Below are 23,142 nucleotides of genomic sequence, written 5' to 3' on the forward strand. Positions count from 1 at the left end.
AAGGGAGCACTTGCATGCAGAGCAGGTTGTACCAGAGACAACCACCAGGATTCAGCACCTTCTGCTGGGCTCACGGCGCCTTTTACTGAACAGATGAGGTGCCATCGAGATAAAAAGGATCTTAGCTGCTGCAGCTCAGCAGGGACACCTCAGGAGAGAGAAAGGCTGCTGAGGAGACTCCTTTCACACCCTGCAAGCAGCAGAGGCACCAGGTACATGAGGCTCCTCCCCGGCCCTCAGGAATGCAACCACGCTTGGTGTCCTGCAGACAAAAATTCAGGCTGAAAGCAGGCAGTCCTCTGCTGCTGGAGGGCCAGACATTTCATCAGTGTTCTTGAAGTATGTCTAAGGCAAAATTATACAGAAACACCCTTTTGTTAAAGATTCTAAAGGATATACAAAGCTTCAAATGCTAAAATTCGGGCATTGTGGAGTTACCTGTGTAGCCAATTCCCAAATGGAAGAGATGGTGAAGAACTGTCCTCAGTCACTGCTTCCTTTAAGAAAAGCATCCAGGCGCCTCAGATTAAGCTGGTGATGGCACTTTCCCATCAAACAGGAGGAAACACTTTGAGTGTGTCATCTCACTGACATGAGATGCTGAGAATGTCACAGGCATTCACGAGCTGCAGAAGTGGCTGTTTTGTTCTGCTCTGAGTTTGTCCATGAAGGACTATTACAAAAAATAGCTGTTTTGGGGAAATTTTTCTTTTCCACAAATAGCTAAAAGAGTGTCCTAGGAGAGTATCATCCCATTTTTATGCTGGGAGGATGAGGGTATCAGCCATTAGCTGCTGTAGGAGACACAGGCCTGGTTCAGCCTGCTCCTCAGCATGAATAGAGGCTGCTCTCACATCTGCAGAAACCCACCTCAAAGTACATAAAATCTTTGACCTAAAGGACCACAGCATTTGCTGCATTTTCACCAGCAAAAAGTCTAATGAGCTGGACTTGGTACTCCAACAGCCAAAGACCAGGCTTCTCCCCACAGCTGTCATGGCCATCATGGGTACTGAAATCCTCCCAGTTCTTCCTTTGAGGCCTCAGATTCTAGCTGCCTGTGTCATACCAGAACAAAGATTTTCCTCTCCAGTAAGAAGCTGAATCTCTCCATGACAGCCTCACACCTTGTCTGGCCTCAGCAGGATCCCTCCTGGGCTGCTGGTACATATGCACCCTCACCCAGTGAGACTATTTAGGTCAGTCACACTCTCTAGGCTTCTTTTGAGTATTTTTCACCTCTGTTGTAAGAGAGAGGAACATTTGGTGAGGCTTCATGGAGGATGAGCTTTCTGCCACCCAGCCTCAGGATGCTGAGCAAGAAAAGTGTTCATGGCTTCTGCCAGGTGATTCCCAATCCTGTTTTACCACTTCTTCATTAAATTCCCAACAGCCACCCACTGACTTGAGCACAAGTCCCTCCTGGCCAGCTGCAAGTTTTCCTCAGCCACTTCAGAGCCCTCTAAAAATCCTTTGTACAAAGGCTAAAAATCCATCTCACCTGGAGTAGCACATGTGTGAGCTCAGAGCAGTGTGCAAGAGCCTCACCTTTGTTGATCAAGAGCCTTTGTCTTGAAATCAGCCTCACACAAACAAAAATTCATAGCCTTATGTTGTCCTCAGATTGCTCCTCCAGCATACACAGGTAGAATATCAAACCACAACATCAGACTGCCCAATCCTTTTCTCCTTTCCCCTTTCAAAGGAAAAACTTCTTTTTGGTAAAACATTCACATTGTTTACTGAATACACGTTGTAAAGAGTGATTTCTTCTCCAGCTGAGCCAGCAAGTTCTCTGCAGAACCTGAAACCTCCTTACCCAGAGGGCTGGATACAAGTGCTAGGGGGATGCAATAAATTCAAGCTTATTTTCCTCATCCCAAGAGGTTCTCCTCCAATATTTTGAGAACTGGACACCACTATTTTCTAGGCTACATGTTAGCCTAGAAATATTTTCTAGGCTACACATTAGCCATGGGATCAGGAGGAAAAGTTCTGAACTTGCAAGGTGCACTTAAAAAAAGGTTTGGAAACATTAACAAGTAGGGATGAGTATGGATAGGATTTCTAGGCACCACAGCTCCCTAAACAAGTATCTCTCTAGCTGATGCTGTATTGGTTTTGCCCAGGAGGGATGCAGGGACAGTTTGACCTTTCTGCAAATGTTGTTAGAACAACAAACAGAGCTGAGACAGATGGGTGAAGCCAATTTCCAAGAAGACTGTTAACCCATTCTCTGCCTCCCAGAGTGGAAAACTGCCTTGTGCACAGGTGTCTGACACTTGGTTCTCTTACCCCTTGATCTACTTGCCAAGAGTAAGGCAAAGGTAAAAATTCACTCCTTCCTGTGAGCTCAGGAGGTGTTGGCTGTGTGTGCAAAACACCTTTCCTGAAATACCAGTGTAACCTATGCACTGGAAAAGGGTGAAGTCCATGCCCTGAGCAGAGACACTGCCTGGCTGTCAGATCATTGAGGGGAGCACAGGTAAAGTCTTGAATCCAAATACCACCACCCCCTCTCCCAAAAGAAGAAAGGATCAGTCTGAATGTACAATAATTCTAGGATCTAGTACATGGCACCAGAAATATCCTCTCCTTTTCTCATTCAGAGGGGACAATCACAACACAGTACTGAAAGCCTCAGACTTCTACAAGACAGAAAACTAGAGAATGTTTTGAGCAGCCACAAGCCTTGATCTTCTCCTCCACAAAGCAGGATAACACTGGCACATGAAGGGCACCTGCTCCTGGCATGCCAGGCACAGCTTAGTGCAAAGAGCAGTAAGAGCAAGAAACAGCATTTGAAGCAAAGTTGGAAGCAGATGCTGCATGAGAGGTACTTTTGTTCAGCGTGTACAACTGTTCTAGGAAAAGTAAAATCACTGTGGGGTTAGGGGGATATTCCTATCTTGGACAAAATCTGTCACTGAGTCAGAAGCCCACAGCAGGAACAATGACGTGGGATTACAAAAGAAGGTGGAGGAGAATAGGAGAAGAGCTATGTTTATGAGAGATAGTGGGAAATTTCCTGCCAAATGCTTTTAAAGAAAAATTTCTAGTTGTCCTCAGAAAGCATGCAGCAGAAAAGCCTTAGTCAGATCAGCACAAGACATCAGTTTCGTTTTAAAAATAATTTTTAAAAAATCACAATCTCACACATTATAATATTCAGCTATTACTCCAAATCAGCAGTTTCCCAAATCAGTAAGTCACTAGAATCAGTTAAGCATCTCTCAGAACCACATCAGAACTGAGAGCAAGCTTCTTCAGTTCGACATTGGCAAAGACCTCGAGTGATCCAAACTGAAGCATTAATTAATTAAGCACCCCCAGCTCTTGAAAACCAAACAATAAATTTTCCTTCCTCTGTCACAGGACTAACAACTGGTTTTTGCAGTGATATCCAATGCCACCACACTCAGTGAGCTCCACTCTGCTGCTTTAAAGCAAAAGCAGGAAGTCGGAACAGAAAATTCCTAGGGAGAAACTCTGCTGAGACAGAGCAACTCAAACTTGTCCAGACTTCCTGCTAAAACAATTCTGTGCCCAAAGGAGAGACGTTCTTCTCTCCCCTCCACCCCATTTGGTCTCCCTGCAGGTGTCCCCAGATACCTGGAGCAGCAGGACAGTGTCGCTCCCTTCCCTGGAAGCAGCAGGGTGTTCCACAGCACAGAGCTAGCGGGGAAGGAGCACGGCCACTGTAAATAGAGGATCAGAGCCGGCCCGAGCAGGAGGTGTGGTCTGCACTGCTCCCTACGCATCCCAGCCCCTTTCCAACACAGCCCCGCAGTCCTCGCTTCAGAGGGCAGCACGAGAAACCCTGCCCTTGAGCTTCCAGGGTAAATTCCCTGTAATCCTGCCTTGTGCAAGCTGAGAGAGACAGGGGCTTTCTGGGCGGCCTTAGACAAGAGGGGAAGAAGGGGTAAGGAAGCAGATGATCCCTCATCTCACATCAGCTTACCTTCCCTGAAAAACTCTACCTGTTTCTACTTAGCTTGCTGCCTTGCCCTCAACCAGTTTCCACCGGGCAAGGGCTGGAAACTACCCCTGTGAATCCTGCCTCAAGTTTAACTCCAGTTTTATGAGGCTGGCAACCTGCTTTCACAAAGAGAAGCACAGAGAACTCAGGAAAGAGAGAAGCAAAGCATAAAATGACAGGACAAGGAGCATGTTTCCAAAGCATCATAAAACACACACCAGGGGTGGGGTGCACGTCCCAGGACTGTCTCACTGAAGCAGTCAGAAGTGCCAGCCTCTGTCCTGCCACTGACAGCACCACTCTATCCCACAGCATCCCCAAAAGGGAGCAAAGCCATCCCTGCCTGCTGACAGCTGGAGATGCTGATGGGGATTTGTCACTCAGTGGCAGCTCCAGAGTCTTCAGGCAGCACAAAGATGCTCTCAGTGTATCAGGTCCTACAGGCTAACCCTGAGGTCTTCTCAGGAAAAGTGACAAAGGAAAGACAAAAAGGAAAGACAAAAAGGAAAGCGTTAAGACCCTGGCAGGCTGGCTCTTCATCACCTGGTAAGGTTTGTGCCCTTTTCTCACCCCTACCCCAAATGCCTTTTGCCCAGGAAACAAGCTTTACCATACGAATCCTGAGCAGGCAAGCCTACCCTCCACAGAGAGGAAAACTCCCTCCTCCACCAAATTTCCACTGAGAAGACTCCAGCTGGTATCTGAACAGCAGAGACCTCATTAATCTGCAAAGAGAGGAGCTCCAAACAGCCCCATTGTCCCAGCAACAAGCAAATGTGACCTGCAGAAGGCAAAGATGGGTCCTTCCCTATTATTTTGAGACTGTTATTTCAAAACCCAGACTAAAAAACGGACATGAAGCCTCCTACAAACAATCACAGCTGTCTTTACTAAAGATTTAACAGGGCCAGAGAGTTCCCCTGAGCCCTCTGGGAGGTCTCTGTGCTAGCAGAAGGCATGAGGATCATCTTTCCATTCCTCACAGGCTCAGCTTTGCCTCAGCTGCAGGACCCCAAATCCCCTGGAGCAGGCTCCAACAGTGCAGCTGTGGCAAAAAAAAAACCCAATAAAACCAAACAAACCCATACCAAGTGAGGTATCTGCCTCCAAGCAGGAGAATTTACTCACCATTTTGTTCACCATTGCTGCAGAAGTCCTGCTTGACACTGATCCATGATCTTGGCTGGGATGCTGCTGGAACAGCACAGAAAAGGGAGCAAACTGCTTTCCTGCCCTTGCACCCTGTCCTATCTCTAATCTCCTCCTGGGGTTCTTTATAAAGGTTCTCTTAGTACTGACCACAAAAAAAAAAAAAGCTTATAAAACACATCAAAAAAAACCCCCAAAACCCCACACTCTGGAGGCACATTAATGAGCCCTTAGTGTTACACAGATAAAGGTCAGGAAATACAAAAAGTTATGGTTCCCATAGTAATGCTAATTCAACCATACTGCACATCCTGTGTATTTAGTGGTACACATTGAAAAGAAAAAGGCTTCATCTACCAATGCTTAAAAGGTTTTTGATTTAGTAAAGACACTTGAATACCACCCCTCACATGCAACATTTATTGTTCAGAGCAGTGGATTTTCAGATGGAATTGGATTAAGCCAATCTAAGCATCACTCCAGCTCCCCATATCTAGGGCAATAGCAAGAGCTCTCAAGCATGATTACAGACTGAACATTATTTGCCCAGCCTGAATAGAGGAAAGGGATCCAGGCGTCAGAGTGGCTTGAGTCACCAAATCACAGTCGGCACAGATTCTGCACTGGGATGCAGCAGGGACTTGGTAAGGAGAGAGGGGAGACAATAACCAGCCAAGCCCCCCACACCCAGAACCAGCAGGTGTCAATCCATTCCTACAAACACTCATTCGTTTGATGCCGACAGCTTGAAATATCCTGCCTGGTATCCCACCTCACAAGTCTGGGAACAGGTGAACTACAGCCATGTTGACCTCTCTCCAGCACAAATCCACGTATTGCTCTGCACTCCCAGCTCCTGAGGGCTCATCCCCATGCTCTGCATAAAGCCCACACCGCTCTAGGAGAGGGAACAGCTACAAGTGGTCCATTTGCATCCATTGGCTTTGACTGAGCCACCCGATTTGCATAGGAAGCGAAAGAGACTTTGAGCCATTAAAATCCATTAAATCAAAGGGGTTTGAGCACCTGTGCCTGAGCAGAGGATTACCCCTCTGGCTGCATATCTGAGAGAAAGGAAAGGTAGATCAGGCATCTTGCAAACTCCTTAAAGAGGCAAAGAGGATAAGGAAGAAGGAAGGAGCTCTCAATCATAGGAGCAAAGTGTGCAACAGAAGAAACATGAACATTTGTGAGGGCACCCACATGTCCTGTCTCTCTCCAATAAATCAGAACTTTTTTCCTAGTTCCCATGATCCCAGACACAGTTCAGGACAACAGATATCTCAGAACTTCAAAAACCAAAGGAGAAGAGAGAGAGAGACACTGCTGCTGAAGAGGTTCCCAGCCCCGCTAGACACCAGGTCACCCACACAGCCCTGCCTGGAGAGCACCAAGCTGACAGAGCTGCCATGGAGCAACATCCACACCAGAGTCTGCACAGGACACAGCCACAGGCACACACAGCAGAAGTCCTCCTGCCCACAGGGTTACTGGGTGGCTGTTCCTTCACTCACATTCCCTGTTGGGCTCCAGCATCAAGTCTCCCTGTTTTAGAGGCTTTGCCACCCTCCCCGCAGCTGAAGATCCTGGCTGTTCCTCTGAGCTGCACCAGTTCCAGTCAGCATCCAGCCACATCTGCCAAGGGTTTTGGTCATGCTTTATCTTATCTAAGCAATGATGACGCTCGTCCTTCTTCTTGGGCAAAGCTCAGGAGCTCAGCACCTGCTGAGGAGCAGAGCTGGGCAGGGGCCAGGAGCTTCAGCCTGCAGCAATTCACCCCAGAGCAGATGGCTCTGCTGGCCTGCCTGTCCCACCCCACAAAAAATGGGCATTAGTCCACAAACTAGGGCTGGGGGAAAAATAAAGCTCAGCAATACATATGCTTCTTGCCCCACCTTCAGCTCAGGTGGTGGCACAGGCACACAGCTCAACTTTCCCCAGACAAATACAGCCCCACTATTCCTTGCCAGGAAACAAAGCAGTGCTTTACAGGGAGGCAAAAATCTTGTCTATAGATAAGACTTCAACATCTGTTAGGCTGTCAACCTATAGGTCACCTACCACTTCAATTCTCAGTTAGAGATGAGCTTGGTTTCCTCCTCTTCATTTTCCAGAGGGAAAAATGAGGCAGATAAAAGCATTATTGTTACTCACAGATGTTATGCTGAAAAAACTGGAGAAGAATTCAACTATGGCAACAGTCAGGGCCACCAAGTTCCTGTAGGATGTGTTAGATCTGCCTCCCTGCACTTGAACCTCTGCCCAGCTCCCACCATGCCTAGCCAAAGGTTTACAGCTAGCCTGCAAGTTTGCTGTCTCCTTTTCCAGAGGCTTGACTCACCTAGCTATATCCAAACATAGCTGAAGTTTCCCCAAAAGGTTTGCTTTCCGTAGCCTAAATGACATATTTAGACATTCCGCAATTTTATTTTTAACACCACACAGCAACTCCTCCAAAGGTCTGCAGATATCCTGCCTGCTAGTCATTGCAAGAGCTTGAAGTAGGAAGCAATAAACAGGTAGGTATGTTACCTTTAGTGCACAGTTACAAAAATTAGACTTTTTCAAGCCTTTACTTCACTGCTTTACTTTCATCCAGCACATGTGCTAAAAGCTAATTCTTTCAAAAAGCTGTAGGATAGGTATTCAGAGCTCTCCCCTTATTCAGTCTCATCCCTCCAGAAACACAGGTTGCCTCAGCCCAGGATACCTCATCTGCTGTGAGCAGGGACACCTTTACAGGATCTTACCATCAACACAAGCCAGCCCCAAGCCCACACAGTGCTGGAACACCACAGCAAATCTCAGGAGGTTCGTGGCTGCCAGGCATTTTCAGAGCTCTCCTGCCATCCCCAGAACAACACAACCTTTCCTGCAGGGCTGTCAGGTACGTGTAATCCCCAGACATCCTTCTGAACCAGGCAGTCCCTTCCACACAGATGGGGCAGTAACTGGTGCAGAACAGTGATACAAACTCTTGTACCAGCAGAGACTGCAGGCACAGAAGCAGAGGCAAGAGCTCCTCCTTCAGATGACATCTCTGCTAAATTAACTGCAATCACACACTCCACTGGATAGAAAGCAGGGATGTTACAAGCCTCCTTGCTCTCACTCTTTTTACTTGACTGATTTTCCTCCAGTTATGCCAAGCAGATAAGAACACTGTACCCTTCCAAAGCATTGCACCATATCTTATTTCCTCCAAAACAAACCTATGATTAGATTAAAGCCACAGTCTCTGAGAACACAAGACAGTATTTGTTGCTGCTTTAGTGCTCTGTCACACAAGGTTAAGAGAAAAACATTTGATTAGAAGGTCCACAGGGCTTCCCAGCCATGTTACTCCAACATGAACTAGGCAGAGGAAAGCCCAGCATGGCTCCAGCCTTCATTTGAAAGCCCACAGAACCACAACCCACTGCTACTTTGGGTGCTGTTTTCTCCCAAAGCTCACAATATTTGTTATTCGGCTTGAGGCACCTAGGTCCTGCAGTCAGGTGAAATACTGAGTTTAAAGCATTCCTGGCAGCTTATACAGACACACAGAAATCTTCAAAACAATCAGAAATAAGCAGGAAAAAGCAAATTAAGAATGTGACTTTAAAAAAAAAATTAAGTCATTTTATGGTTTGTTTTTTTTTCATGTGTGGCTGGTGGTATTCAAAACTTGGCAAACCTTTTGATCATGTGGCTGGAGGGGAGCACCTGGTGCTCCCAGCCACAGCAGGAGCCCATGGAAATACTTTGTAGATCCACCCCAGTGCTCCTTGCACAGCTGCAGGGGTCAGGTTTGCTTAGCAAAATGTGCATTAGGGCCAAGCAGAGGGAAATTCATCTCAACACCAGCCAAGAAATTAAAGGCTAGGGATACAGGATGAGGAAAGGAGAACATTGCTAGGAAAATATCAGGAGGGTCAGTCAGGACATCCAGAGCACCTCCCTTTCAAGCTGCTGCGCTGGGGATACCTCCAAGGAGACACAGTGACAAAGGACAGAAACTCTGGCTGATTGTTGCAATTCTGTGGTCTGGTAGGACAGCAAATGAATCCTGAGAGATTCAGATGTACAGATTAAACCAAGCATTTCCAGCCCAGACTTCACAGGGACAGCAAGCCAAGGCAGCTGGCAGGAAGGAGGGAGATGCTGCTCCACTCAGTGGAAGATGACACATTTGCTACAGCTGAAGTTTCTCCTCACTGTCCTTAAATCCAAGACGAGCTCCTGCAAGCAGGGGAGGAGAGGAGGGAGGATTCAGTCCCCAGAGCAACCTTATGAAATCAAAAAGATTTAGAGAGTGAGAAGCTGCATGACAGAAACCAAACCTAGTTTGCTGTCCATAGGGATCGATTTCCTTAAAGCTCTCTGACCATGAAGAGCACTGTGCACACAGCTGAGCCCATGTGATTCCTGTTGCTGTCAATTGTCCTCGTCCCATTAGCTCATTTTCTGAGGCTGCCTGGCAAAGTCATGAGGAACAGCAGTTCCCCAGCACTGTCTGTGTGCTGCTAAAGACAGCCCCACACTGAGCCCTCCTTTGCAGCACCACCTTCAGGTCAGTAGATGGGAGGCTCTTGATTCATCGAATGCATCAAACTGGCTTGTGGGGGAGAAATTTTCCTATCTGATGGTGACAAAACGACCAAGCAGATTTTCCAGCTGGATAGTTGATACTCCCACTGTAGCTTGCCACAAGAAGGCAAGAGAAGAGTGATGCTCCAGGAAAGGAGAATATTTTTTGCCCAGCAAGGTAGCTTCAAAGACATTTTATACCATCTTATGAAAGAGTCTAAAATTTTATATCTCAGGCCTCACATCATTCTCTGTGGAGCAGGGTGTCCTGGCAAAGAGAGGCTTCTTCCACCCCAGCTCACTGCAGCTTTTCAGCACCTCTTCTGCACCACCTGAACTGAACAGTGAAAGGACAAACCAAACAGATTATCTGATTGATCAAGAAAAGCATCTCCATAGCCCTCAGGAGATGTATATGTATAGATATGTATTCATCTATAGCTTGTTAGATGATCCTCAGAAATAAATATAGCTCAAGAACATGAAAAATAAGATACAATTGCCCCTGAGCCTGCATAAGGCAAAGCTAGAAATTAAGGTATTTTGAGCCCCCTCTGATGCAGAACAACCATCAGAATAAGCAAGAACTCAGCAGGTCACAACTAAACAAGCAAGCTGTGTTTGGACTATCCTGCCTCCTCAGGACATTCCTGAGCACAGCCATCTCCCTGTGTCTGAGACTCTTTTCCCCTCAGCTGTTTTCAGGAAGTCCTACAGGAAGGACTTAGGTTCAACACACAAATTCACCAGAGTGCATCCCATGAGTGCAAGATATTAAAGAGAAAGACACCGCAGTCTTAGGACAGGGAAAGCTTTGGTACTTTTTTCCTTCCAGAAAAGGAGATGCAGCACCAACACAGCTGCTGTAGGAACCTGCAGCATCTTTATATCTGTCATCTGCACCTGGACCATGGCAATAAAAAATATTCCATGAACAAAGGATGTTGGAAAAAGGAAAAGAGAAAATAACAAGATCTCCACTCAAGTTCAACAAGAAAGACCAGAGTTCCGTGACCGCATATCAAAGGAGCCTGCAAACTTCCCAGCGACAGAAAAGAGAGAAGGCGAAAGCGGCAGCCGCTCTCCGTGCCGGACCCCACCGGGGCAGCGCTGCCCATCCCGCGGCACGGCCGCAGCTCCGCCTCAGGGGCGCTGTGTGCAGAAGGCAGCGCTGCACAGGAACGGGGATGCTCCGCACCCGTCCGTCACCGCCGAGGGACCTCGGACCGCTGGGGACGGACGGGGCAGGTGTGTGGCAGGAGCCAGGGGAGGACCCCGCAGCGCGCAGGGCCCCCAGCCCTCCGCTGCCCTCTCCCCACAGCCCAGGGGAGGCCGGCGAAGCGCGGGTGAAGGCTCCGGCGGGGCCCTTCGCCGGGGCAGCCGCTCCCAACGCCCCGGCTGCGGGTCCCGGCCGGGCACAGCCGGCAGCTGCCCCGGCGAGGGGACCGGCCCCGGAGCACCACACCCCCGCCCCGCTGCCGCCCCGCACTCGCCGCACGGCGCTTACCTGGCCTGGCCTGGCCCGGCCCGGCGGGAGCGGAGTCGCCGCTGGCGCCGGGGCGGCCCCGGCCGGAAATGAGCGGGGCCGCGGGCGGGCGGCCGGGCCGAACCCGGCGGGCGGGCGGCAGCGGGAGCCGGGCCGGGCCCTCGGGATGGGCCGCCCTGCCCCCGCCCCGAGCACCCCCGAGGGCCGGGAGAGCCCTCAGCGCACACCCAGCCCCCTGGCGGAGCCGCCTGCACCGCCCGGGCCGCTTTATGGAAGAAGGATCCATGTCACTGATTAACAGCACCGGGCTGGCGGGTTTGCTATTCTCCAGTCATTAGAGGTCAAGAAAGCTGTTTGCTTTACCAGCTGCATCCTATAACGCTAATTCCAGCACTTGTCCCCGTCACATGACAGCACATAACAAAGTCTCTAGGAAAAGTTTCCGGCTGTCAAAAGCCGGGACAAAGTGGATCCCGAGCCCTGGAGCGTCCTCAGAGCCGCGCAGCGCCAAGCCCCAGCTCGTGATCTCTGGGCTGGCTCCCAGGAAAGCCCCGGCCTTCCCACAGCCCGAGGGCCGGTGGTTTCCATGCACTCCAGCTGGAGAGTAACCGGGGCAGGCCTCGGTATCTGTCCTAACAGCAGCCGCTACCATCTATTTCACCAGCGAGGAAACAGACGCTCTGGAAAGCCAGGTCAGTTTCCTCAAGAGGTGGTCCCGTAATGGAGAAGTTTCAGATTTGTGAATAACGTTTTACGAACACTTTCACAGGTGCCAAACACCTGCTATTCCCACAAGAAGGTCCTTAATTCCTCTTGGAAACCCGGGTCTGCCACAGATCTCCAATAAACAGAGGCTAATAGCACTTGAGCCACTTAGGCTTGAGTAAATCAGAACTGCACCAAAATGCACCTCTAGATCAATGGCCCCTTTATTTGTGTACTGGATAAATGTTGACCCCAAAAGGAACTTGAATGGGCTTGGGCCTAGCAAAACAAACCCACATCATACAGTGCATCCAAAAAATATTTAATAAGCCTTAAAACAGCAAGAGAAGCAGCCTACCAGAGCCAGGTAAATATATTGAGAAAGTTTTTATTAGAAGATATAGTTCTGCCAAAATAAATAGTTACATTTTCTTCAGCAAAACATTAGAAAATAGAAACAGGAAGGGGAAAAAAAGCATCAACAATTTAATACTGAACTTTTAAAGTGACTGTGAACACTACTTAGTGACATTGCCACATAAATACATAACTTGTTATGCTATTGCTGGTCTAGTTGCTGCTCTGACACCAGTCATTTCCACAGGACCTCCACATGTGTTGTGTGCTTCAGGGTCTTCTCAAACTCAGTGGCAGCAGTGGAGTAGTCCCAGGACACACAAAGCTCAAAGAGCTGCTTTAGATGCTGTTTTCAAGAACAAGAGAAAACCCCAGAAGTGAGACATATTTATTTCAGTTACATTTCTAAGTCCTCTGTTTGGAACTGGAGTTTTGTGCTCCCTGTGCAGGAGGGCTGATGTGAATCCAAAGAGTGAAGTGGATGCAGTTGGGGGCTGTCCTAGTGGAGCTGCCTGCAGGTTGGAAAAGGAGCAATGTCCCAGCAGCAGGCAAGGGGAAGGAGGGAGAGGAGAGCGAGTCCAGCTGCACTCAGAAGGCAGACACCCGAGGGACAGGAGGCCAGAGCCCACTGTAAAGGCACAGCGTGTTTGGCACAAACAAACTGGCTGATGTGGCAGCCAGGTGAGGTGGTCCATTCTCTCACTGATTTAAGGAGAAGACAGAAACAAAGCTTGAGAAAACAAAGTCAGTTGGCAAAGCCCTCTGACTTTGGTGGCCCTGCCACCCACCACATCTGGCATATATTTAACAGAAATTTACTATAGTTTTATTCCCCTAAGGAATAAACACACAGAGTTTCAGATATTTCTCCCACAACTGCTTTGGCAAAAGTGAGAGCTCTTTTTCTCCAAGGAAGTAGTGAATTACTAGATCATTTTTATTAATTTTTAAATTAATAAATTTTAAATTAATAAAACCACTGGGGAATATAAAAGTACTAGGGACACCCCAGTGCTGGCAGACAGCAGATTCTCTTTTATTCTCTGAGTGTTGCAGGTACACAGCCTTCCAAGGAGCCATGAGAAAACAATTCCTAGGTCCTATACATAGTGGTCAGTATTTTCTCCTATCCCTTGAAAATCAGCTTGCAACAGTATTAGCAGTAGGGCAGGCAGCAAACCAAACCAATTACACTACACACTAATTGTGGGTTACAGAGCATGCCATAGGCACAGACTGTTGTACACAGAACAACTCTACAGTGTGGTGCAGGTTAGGGGCTGGTTATGTGCACAACAAGGTCACCATCAGCCTTGTTAAAAGCAGCAATTAATAAGACAGGAAGGAGGAAAAATTAGTGGATTCCTGAATGCACAGACCCTTTATGTGAAACAGTGGAAAGGGCAAGGGTTGGGACTCCTGCAGGAATCCAGTGAATGCTGTAAGGATCATTGGACATGGACTACAAGATGAATTTTTGTCCAGGAACCTGACCTCCCACTCACCATACACTGGAGAGTCCTGCTGGGCTGCCCAGTTACACCATTTGGAGCAGAAAGGACTGACTGCCATAGATGACCTTGCTCCTATGGACCTGGCAAGTGAGGGTTAATCAGCAATGGCTGCCCAGAAGATAACTTTGTACACCATGAGGTACACACAGAACAAGGGGCTGAACAGTTCCAGTGAGCACTATTGTAATAAACCCCTCCATATCCAGCCCAGAGCCTACCACAAGGTTTCCAGAGATTTCAAAAAGAGTGGGGTCTCATCTAGACAAGGCAGCACTGCATAACAAAAATCTATTCACAAGCTGACACAGCCCTTTTGCTACATTAGTGGGAAAAGTGATCTTCCCTAATTCCTTCATCCTTTGCAATCTGTGATGGATGAGCAGCAAGAATTTCAAGCAAATGGGTGAAACTTTTCGAAAGGAAAATGAGGCTAGTGTCAGGTATTTTTAACATATCTGCAGTTCCTTTATCAGAGCTCAAATCTATAAAGCCAACAGGCTATCACACAATAGCCATTGTAACACTTGGGAAATAAAAAGAGGCAAAGAAAGGGTTAATACAGAGTAGTACTTTCCCAGTATCTTTCACATCCTGCAAATTAGCATAGGAAAACCAGGAATTTCCTTGTGAAGAGTTAGACCTTTATTTTTAAAGCTAGGCTTTGATTTGTGGTTATAGTTTGAAGTGTACAAAAGTTTCTCATGGAGAAGTTATTATAATAAATTAAACTACAGATGAGGTGAAATAGAGAACAAAACTCAGGCCTTTTACCAGGCACAGCTGTTGGTCTCCTCAAATGCATGAACCAAAATCCCCAAGCCTTCTGGATCAGAGCACTGGAAGACAGTGGCATCAGCCTAGTCAGCACCAGACCAGTCAGTTCTGATGCAAAAGGCAAGGGATAAGGGTGCCAAGCTGCAACTTCTTAGCACTCTCTGTTGCCAGGAGTATTTTGTTTCATAGTTTAGTGGTTTACATAATCACTCAGTGGTTTTACCAGTCCAGGAAGAAGGGATAAAAAAATACTTGAAAATACTTGTATCATTTTCTCCACCCATATATTAACTCAAAAAAAAAAAAAAAAAAAAAAAAAAGGCAGAGTCAAAAGGGCAGCAGCTTCTAAACACGAGATTTTGCTTATGCAGTTTTGCCTCTCTCAGATGTTTTCCTTCTGGACAAAATGCCTTAGTTTCTTGCCACTAAATATCTCTGTGTTCTTGCCAATTGACAAGAGATATGTATTTAGCAATCTAAGTAGCTGTGCATGTGCCATTCCCCCTAAGAAGGTAGTCCAAAACAGTGGAAGAAAAGAAATCCCATACCAACCCACTAAATGAACACCTTTTCTCAGTTTCAATTTTCATCAAATTAATCTTGCTCCCTCTAAGTGACAGTAGCTTGTTACTGGTTCACTTCCACTAGCATCTAGCATTTTTTTCTGTGGGCTTTAAACAATCACAAGATCAACTTGTTTGGTAATTGAACATTCTATCCTGATTTCAGAACCCTCCAATTTTTTCCTCTTCCTGTAGTGACTTCCCTGTTCCCTAACTGACTTAATTATGCAAAGCTTAAGACTAAATCTGACTGCGTTAAGTGCAGGCCTGCTTTGTAAACTGCACAGGCCCTTGTGTTACATAGTTTCATCCAGCAAGGGCAGTGGGGTGACAACCAAGTCACAAGTTCACTCTTGCACTGCCTCCTGGGCAGAGGCCCACTCCATTGCCTCCCAGCTTGGCACAGCCACTGCAGCAGAGTCCTGATGCTTATCCATCTCCACACAAACACCAAACCCATGCCCAGTGCACAGCTGTGCTCGTAGGAAACAGCACCCACCCCGTCACCCACACTGCTCATGAAGACTTACTACTCTCTCCAGTGATTAGCACAACTTCTGGGTTTATTTTCCCTTTCTAAATCTAAGGTGCAAAATTACTATTAAAAATTACTATTCCATGTATAGGCTACATAATCAGTTTCTGATACCCTGTCCTGCTCCCCAGCAAAGACAGCATATGTTTGCTTTGGCCATTGCACACTGTTTGTGCTAGGAGAGGTAGAAGACGCCTCATGTAGCAAGACAAGCAGCAGAAAAAGATACCAGGAGCTGGGTTTGTCAGAGCCTAAGTCCATGCAATCCCCACAGGAAGCCACGTCTCACCCTGTGAAGAACACAGGGTTCATACACCTCACACAAGCCATGACCACTGCGGAGATGGCAGCGCCTCAAGGCAGAGTCCTGCTCTGCTACAGCTCTGGATTTTAAGGGGCAAGACCAAGAGGAGCCAGTTCCAAGGGGCTGCATGTGCATCAACAGTCTTCACTTCTCATGCTCCTGCTATTGCTAGCTGCAGAGCAGGATCTGTGAGCCACAACACTAGACAGGCAAGCTGGGATGCTGGTGTAGCTACAAGCCTAAATCCTTCTCATTCCAAAGCCTCACCAACCAAATTTTTTGAGCAAAAGAGAGATAAAAGCCTCAGTTTGGCAGGAGATCCATTCTGCATCCCCCACCCAGAATTTACCTCAGCTGTACAGCCCCTTAAGGAGCAAAGCCCAACTGACCCCTGTCAGAGGCAGCCATTTTCCCAGCACTTGCTGTGACACTCCACCACAAGCCTCTCAAAAATAACATGCCCTGCACAATTCTCATCTTCCTACAACCACTTCATATTGCTTCAGCTGCTAAATTGATCCTGAGATAAGCAGGCTGAGCTTTTTTTCAGGGCAACCCAACACCAATTCCATTCTCAGAGTGAGGAACAGGGCCTCAAATTCAACATGTTTTCCCTGGAAAAAAAAAAATCTGTCAAAATTATTTCTTTAAATAAGTTCAATCACTTAACACTCAGAGTTCAAGTCCCAGTAGCTCCCTGAGGACCTCAATCAAAACGGGACAGATGAGGACAACATGAATCAGGGAAAACAGATAACTTTTCTACACTTCTGCAGTTCCAGTGTAGTCTGCTGCAGGACCAGCTCCGGCTTCTGGTGTGGATGCAATTAAGGGAGAGAGGAAAGGACATGGTTTCAAGCAAAGAAGGAAGTCAGGAGGAGATTTGAAAGCCATGACAAAAATTGGTTTGGCAAGAGGCTACTTCATCTTTCAGTAGCACAAAGAACTAAAGGTTGTCAGATGATTTAAGGAGAGGAATCAAGAAACATGCTCTGAAAAACCAAGGGAGGTAAAAGCTGTATGAACTTGAGAGCGTCATCTACATCCTGTTGTTTGGCGGTAAAAAGCCAGTGGCAATTCAAAGTGCACTATTTGGGAGAGCCCAGCTGGGTCAACATCAGCCTGGCCACAGGCAATGGCCAGGCTTCACCACAAGTCTAGAGCAAGGAATCAGCCTGTGTGTGGCTGTGAACACAAAGGTCCCTTGCTTGGCCCAGTGGGCAACAAAAGTCTACAGTCAATTCCACCAGTGTCCATGCCGGGGAAATCCCCATGGCAACATATTCAGGAGCATGGGGCAGCCTGCTGCTGAGGGAGGAGACTGGTCCCACCCTGTGTCCATTCTCCTTCCCACCCACTCTCATCCCCTCACAGCAGCAGGCTCAGAAGAGTGGCAGGCACTCTTTTGCACAGCCTAGAGGTGGAAGCTTTAACTGAAACCCTTCCCGAGGGAAGAGGGAGGCTTGCATGTCCACGTTGATGCAGAGCAAGCCCAGCATGAGCTGCCGCTGGTACTCCTCCCACTTCATCATGACGTCAGAGACCGAGCGGTGGCTCCTCATCCACATGGGCAGCGCTTCACCACAAGGTGCTGGGGGCGAAATTGGCAGCTTCTGGGGCCCTCCGAGCTCGAGGTGGTAGTAAAGCCTGAAAGGCAAATACATGCAAAGACTCGGTACATGAGAAGACTTGAGCAGGTCACCAGACTAGAGCTCCACTACCACAGTCCTGTTTTGTGCTAAATTGACTACATGATTCTAGTGAGAAGTCTCTGTGTGCCCATTTTTCCCTGCTCACATCTCTCAGTTATTCAGACCATGAACTCTTTTGGGTAAGAATCACACCTTCGTACTTGGATCACATCACAGCTGGGACCCGCTGACTGTTACTGAGAGAGTTTCCTATTCTCATCCACACAACACTCTTGCCACAGCCTCAAACCAGGGGTTCAGTCCAGAAGCACAGGCACACACTCAGGCCCAAAGCACTTGGTCTCACTTGAAAACCCTCTGGTGTTCTCTGGGCACCATATTCCCTCCCCACAAAAACCAGGCTTGAGGTAGAAGAGGTCATTTGAACACAAATACTTCTTGGAGATCCTGGACCAGCAAATGCCTCAAAGACAAGCACTTCTGTTTTCCAGAAGGAGCATGAAATAAGCTGGCATACTGTTTTAACCAGACTTACTTTAGGCCACATCCCCCATAATAGGGGACAATTAGACTTTGTCCCCTATAATGCGACAAAGGAAAGGGACCATGTGCTGAGTGTATCCAGCAGTTAAGGAAGCCAAGAAACCCTGGACCAGATTTGTATTTTCAGCCTAAGTGCTAAATCCTATTGGTCAATTTGTGCCTTATTTGCTCTGCTCCAGTGGAATAGAGTCTCTAGAATTCAAAGGTGTAAGGGGAAATGAAGGGCTCCTCCTGAGCAGTGCTCTGAAGAAAAGCAGCCACACCTGGCTGAAAGATGGCTGCCCAGTTTCTTCTTGGCTTTCTTCACAAGATAGCTGCAGATTTCTGTCATCTGCTCCCTCATCCATCTTATATCCTCAGGGATATCTGGGAGCCATTCCAGCAACCTGTAAAGAGACAGGAGACAACCATTAGCTGGGCCACACAAGGGAATATGATTAAAAGAGCACCAGTTCCAAAGTCTCTCTTAAGGCTCAAAAATTTATCACCATTTTCTGGGGCAAGTTCTAGCACACAGCAATCTTCCTTCAAGCTAGAAGTAGTGGCTGTAACTAAATGACATAGGAAAAGTTTGGGGTTCTTGGTTTTTCTGGTTTGTAAGGGTTTGGTTGGTTGGTTTTTTTAGTCTGGTAAATGTCAAGAGCTTCTTCCCCAGGAATACCAGCAGTGCAGAATTAGAGAGAATTCCGTTCTCTGGCCATTCAAACACTACAGCTGCATCAAATACCTGTCTGCACTAGGAAGAGCAGCACTGAGGGACCAGCCCAAGGCTCACCTGACAGTGAAGGAGACTGCAGACTCCAGAGGCAGCATGTAGGGGACCATCATGGCCGTGGCCACACGCACAGGCAGCATGTTGCTCAGGCCAGTCAAGAAACTTCTTCTTTCAGCACAAGCCTCCACAAGAGCTGAAGGCAGAAGAAAATGTGTTTGAATATCCCCAGTAGGACACTCTTTTCTTGTCATACCTCAAAAGTTATTCAGCCTGAGGCAGCTACCTCCCACTTCTAAGGAAGTCTTGCTCAGGTTAGTAATTCCCTGAGCAGAGCTAAAACCAGCAGTTTTCACCTTTATCAGACTCTAAAGGAGTGAGCAGCAAGACCCTCTCCTCTCCTTACCATGCAGAACACTGTCAAATGAATCAACCTCTCCCAGTCCAGCCTCCACAGTATGAGCCACAACTTTATCTGAGACCCCCCCCCAATCCATCTAACCCTCAGCAGGTGTCTTTTCAATCCCTGGGCATGACCAACCCCAGCTATAAACAATAACCACATATCCCAGTAATCTTCTGAGGCAGACCAGGCAGCACAGGAAGACTGATTACCTGTGATCTCTCCCTTTGAATCATACCTTGGTTCAGTCTGGAAGGCAAGTGTTCCAAGATATGCTCTTCAACAACAGCAAGGGCAGTGTTGTCCTTTTCTTGGTCCTCAGCTTCTGTTTCTTCCTCTTCCTTCTCTCCTGGAGGTGCTTCTATGGCAAGGAGAGGACGGGCAGGACTTGGACGATGAAGGAGACCTGAGATGAGAAGTTATTCTGTAAGGATGACACAAACCAGCTGCCCTGCCTGGCCTTTAGAGTGTCAGTCCTTGCTTCACCCTCACTCCTCTCAGGCTGAGGTCATGCCCAGCCTCTTTAGCTTACATCTCTTGTAATGCTTACCACAAGGAGCTACAAATCTTGCCGGTTTCAGTTCATTCTCTCCTTCCCCATCAGTTCTCACATTTCCCCTTTAAGTTCCGCAGGGTGCTGTTTTGCAGAGTTCTGTTGCTATAATCTGCCAGTCACCCATCTTGCAGGCAAGATTTCTCTCCGGCAGTGCAATCCCAGTTATCCGGGTCCGCATCACTGTCCATGGACACGAGGGGGCAGCAAGCGCACACCCAGCGCTGCCGCGGCTGGAGGCAGGAGAGCAGCGCCCAAGTGTCCGGCACCGGGGCTCTGAGGGCAGCGCCACAGAGCCAGCTGCACACGGAGAGCAGCCAGGTGTCTGCAGGAGGTACAAATGGCACTGCTGCCCAGCAACTGTGCTGGTAACTGCCAAGGTCACACTCCACCTCTCCTTCCTGAAGTGCTAGACTCATTAATGACAATTCCATACCCTAGTATCTGAGGCATAGTTCAGTTCTTCCCTTCCTCCTTTCACATGCACCATCAAGTACTCTCAAAGCCAAGGCACAAAGTGTGGCACAGAACAGGCAAGTCAGTGCACCCTACAAATGGCCAGTGCCTTACCATTCCTCTTCAGGAAGTGCAGTGCATCTCGATAGCCCTGCTTGCACATATCCCGCAGCACCTGTGGGCAGAGGAAGGGAAGTTTCATGTGGAAACTGGCTGAGCAAACACCTACCACAAGGCTGGCTTCAGAGGAATTCTCCTGACTCCTGAGCTATCCCAAGAAAAAGTCCCATTCCTGCTAGCCTTGCTCAGGCTTCGAGCAGGAATGGGAGGTACAGCATCAATACACTGGCTATGGGAATCACAGGACAATTTCAATTGGAGGGACACCTAGGATCCTACTGAAGTGTGGGCACAGACTGCAGCTACCCATCTACAGCTGATGCTGCTGTAGGCAGCCTTCAGTCAGTCACTCTGACAAGCAGCCCAGAATACTTCCCTGCAGATACCAGGAAGGGCCATTGTGTTTGCAGATAAAGCCAGCTAAGACTAGAGAAGAGGTGGGAAAAAACTTGCCCAAGTAATTCAGCACATGAATGCATGCTTATTGTTTACAGTGAGCCTGACTTCCAGGCAAAGATTACTCTCAAGAGAGCAACGTGAGAGCTTTCCAAGCAACTGCTACCACCTGAATTCCAGCTATTCTAGCAGAAAAAGAAGACAAACCCTTGTGCAGGTGCTCAAGGCTTAGCGAGTCACTGGATTGATAATGTCAAGATTAAAGACAAAGCACAAGATACAAAACTAACAGTGTCTGGAATCTTCTCCTGCCAAAGTGCACACAGTTTAGCCAGTGCCCAAGATGTGTGGTCCCCAAGTTCAGGTGTGGCCAGGAAACTCACCTGTGGCTCTGGAGGAAACAGGGCCTTGGAGAGGCGGTAGAGGTTGTGAAGGTTGAACTGGATGCTTGTATTGGTGACTCTCAGCTCGTGCATATTTGTGGAACTGTCCCGTGGGCAGATATCGCTCTCTCCCGAGAAAGGAGACACTGTGATTGTGTTCTTCAGCTCATATTGGGGCAAATTGTCAGAAATCCCTCCATCAACATATCTCTGAAATCAAGACAAATGCAGGAATCTTCATTTTCACAACTGATCAAGCAGCTATTTTACTCCTTTTCCTGTTTGTGCCAACAACTTGAGAAAGAATGGAATACATCCCCCAGCACTGGAGGAGTAAAAACCAGTGATAGCACAGCTGTGTTGTTTACAACAACTCCTTTTGCTATGTGCTTTTTCTTGGTTGAGTGTGCTGCTCACAAACATTCAATAAGAAAGGCACATTGACTTGTGTGACTGCTGACTTACAACTCCTATGTGGTCTGACTGCTGTCCAATTAAATAATAATACACACCAACAACTACCTGCAGTGCAAATTAGCACTGATCTAAGCTGTCACACTGTGACATTGTGCCATTTTTCACTTATGTTCAAAATAAATAAGCTCAGACACAAGTCCCCACTGGCAGAAGGTTTGTTACCTCTGAGTAAAACCACCTGATTTGTTGCTAGTGGGCTTATCAAGCAGCAATCCCAGCACATGCATACATATTGGGAATCCACTTGCTGTGATGTGATAACAGCACAAGGGACTTGGGTTTTGCTCTTAACAGGCACTCTCTTATCAGAGAATGTTCTGTACTTCTGTACCATAAACACATTTGTGTTACCCTTGCAGGAAGGGCAACCCCAGTAGTATGTCCTCAAAACTTCCTTGGCTACTGTAATTGCATAAGGAGCTGAGCAAGATGATCCCTATCACAGGTTTTGGCAGAGTAAGCAACATGCAAAAGATAACAGGAGAAGGATGTTGCTCAAGCCAAAAGAGAAGGAAGCTGGGGGTCTTTGCAGAGCAACAACTCCAGCTCTTGTGAACCTCAGTCACAGAAGACTTCTGCTGATTTCATATCAGGGTTGATCCTGCAATTTGCTGCCTGGATCTGTTTCCTTCCTACCCAAACACAAATCATGATACAGGGGCTATGCAGCCCCACTAGTAGCAGCTGTAAACATCTTTCAGCTCTGCTGGGTGAGAAGCTGAGCCAGTAGAGGCTAAACCCAGACAGAGCACAGAATGCTGATTGAAGGAGGAGGTGCTCCATTCTGCAGCCTGCTCCTTCTTGTTTCACAGGCAGACTGACCACCAACATTGCTCTTCTGCTGCACAATGCCTAGGAAAACATTGGATGTATTGCCTCAAGGTTGCTTTACACTTTGTTCTCTCTTGCTCTGTATGGCAGACAAGACAAGCAGAGAGACTTCAAGTAGCTTCTCTGGCCCTAGAGAACAGTTCACAGGCTCATGGGCTGAAAGCAACTAAATTCAGCTATAGCAAGCCAGCTGCCATTGATGCAACAGGGGCAGGGTGGACTGCACATTCCCTTCTTGGGAGGCAAACTAAACCTCAGGGCTACCTTTGCAAAGAGCCTACAGCTTCATGGGAGACAGCCTGTGATTACAGTGGTAGGCTACAGCAGCCCAAACTCAGAGCACAGGACATTTTATCCTCATGGCAGCCCTTGCTCACCAAACACTGTGTCAAGACAGGCACTTAGAGACTCCTACACCACCTGAATTTGGACAGTGAAGAAAGTGGAAGGACATGACAGATTAAACTCAAGGGTAGAGTACATCCTCTCAGAAACACTAACACAGCTTGCTCAGAAGATGTTTTCTGACAACAGAGATGCTAACAATCAACAGAAGTCTCTCCCCCTGCTAAAGTGGGCACCAGTTCCCTAAGCCTAAAGCAACCACAGCAAACTGCCATTGTCATCCTCTTCCCAAAGCTGCTCCACTGAAAGCCAGACTAGGCACAGCTAGAGCTGGAG

General features: G+C 47.7%; 2 protein-coding genes across 2 annotated transcripts in view; both read right to left on the reverse strand.

Moving 5' to 3' along the window:
• The window catches only part of CRACR2B (calcium release activated channel regulator 2B), a 44,568-nt gene extending 33,227 nt beyond the window's left edge, over positions 1–11,341 (reverse strand). Inside the window, exon 1 of the mRNA XM_058806967.1 lies at positions 11,205–11,341. The gene's annotated coding sequence lies outside the window, so the exon portion shown is untranslated. The remainder of the gene's footprint in view (positions 1–11,204) is intronic.
• Positions 11,342–12,260: 919 nt separating this feature from the next.
• Positions 12,261–23,142, reverse strand: part of PNPLA2 (patatin like phospholipase domain containing 2) — a 28,510-nt gene continuing 17,628 nt past the window's right edge. Inside the window, exons 4-9 of the mRNA XM_058807908.1 lie at positions 21,154–21,363; positions 20,369–20,429; positions 19,484–19,651; positions 18,906–19,038; positions 18,394–18,516; positions 12,261–17,582 (exon numbers count right to left, since the gene is read on the reverse strand). Coding sequence (XP_058663891.1) covers positions 17,318–17,582; positions 18,394–18,516; positions 18,906–19,038; positions 19,484–19,651; positions 20,369–20,429; positions 21,154–21,363 — 960 coding nt within the window. The 3' untranslated portion in view covers positions 12,261–17,317. The remainder of the gene's footprint in view (positions 17,583–18,393; positions 18,517–18,905; positions 19,039–19,483; positions 19,652–20,368; positions 20,430–21,153; positions 21,364–23,142) is intronic.

The sequence above is a fragment of the Ammospiza caudacuta genome, chromosome 6, assembly GCF_027887145.1.
Source record: "Ammospiza caudacuta isolate bAmmCau1 chromosome 6, bAmmCau1.pri, whole genome shotgun sequence".
Lineage (NCBI taxonomy): Eukaryota > Metazoa > Chordata > Aves > Passeriformes > Passerellidae > Ammospiza > Ammospiza caudacuta.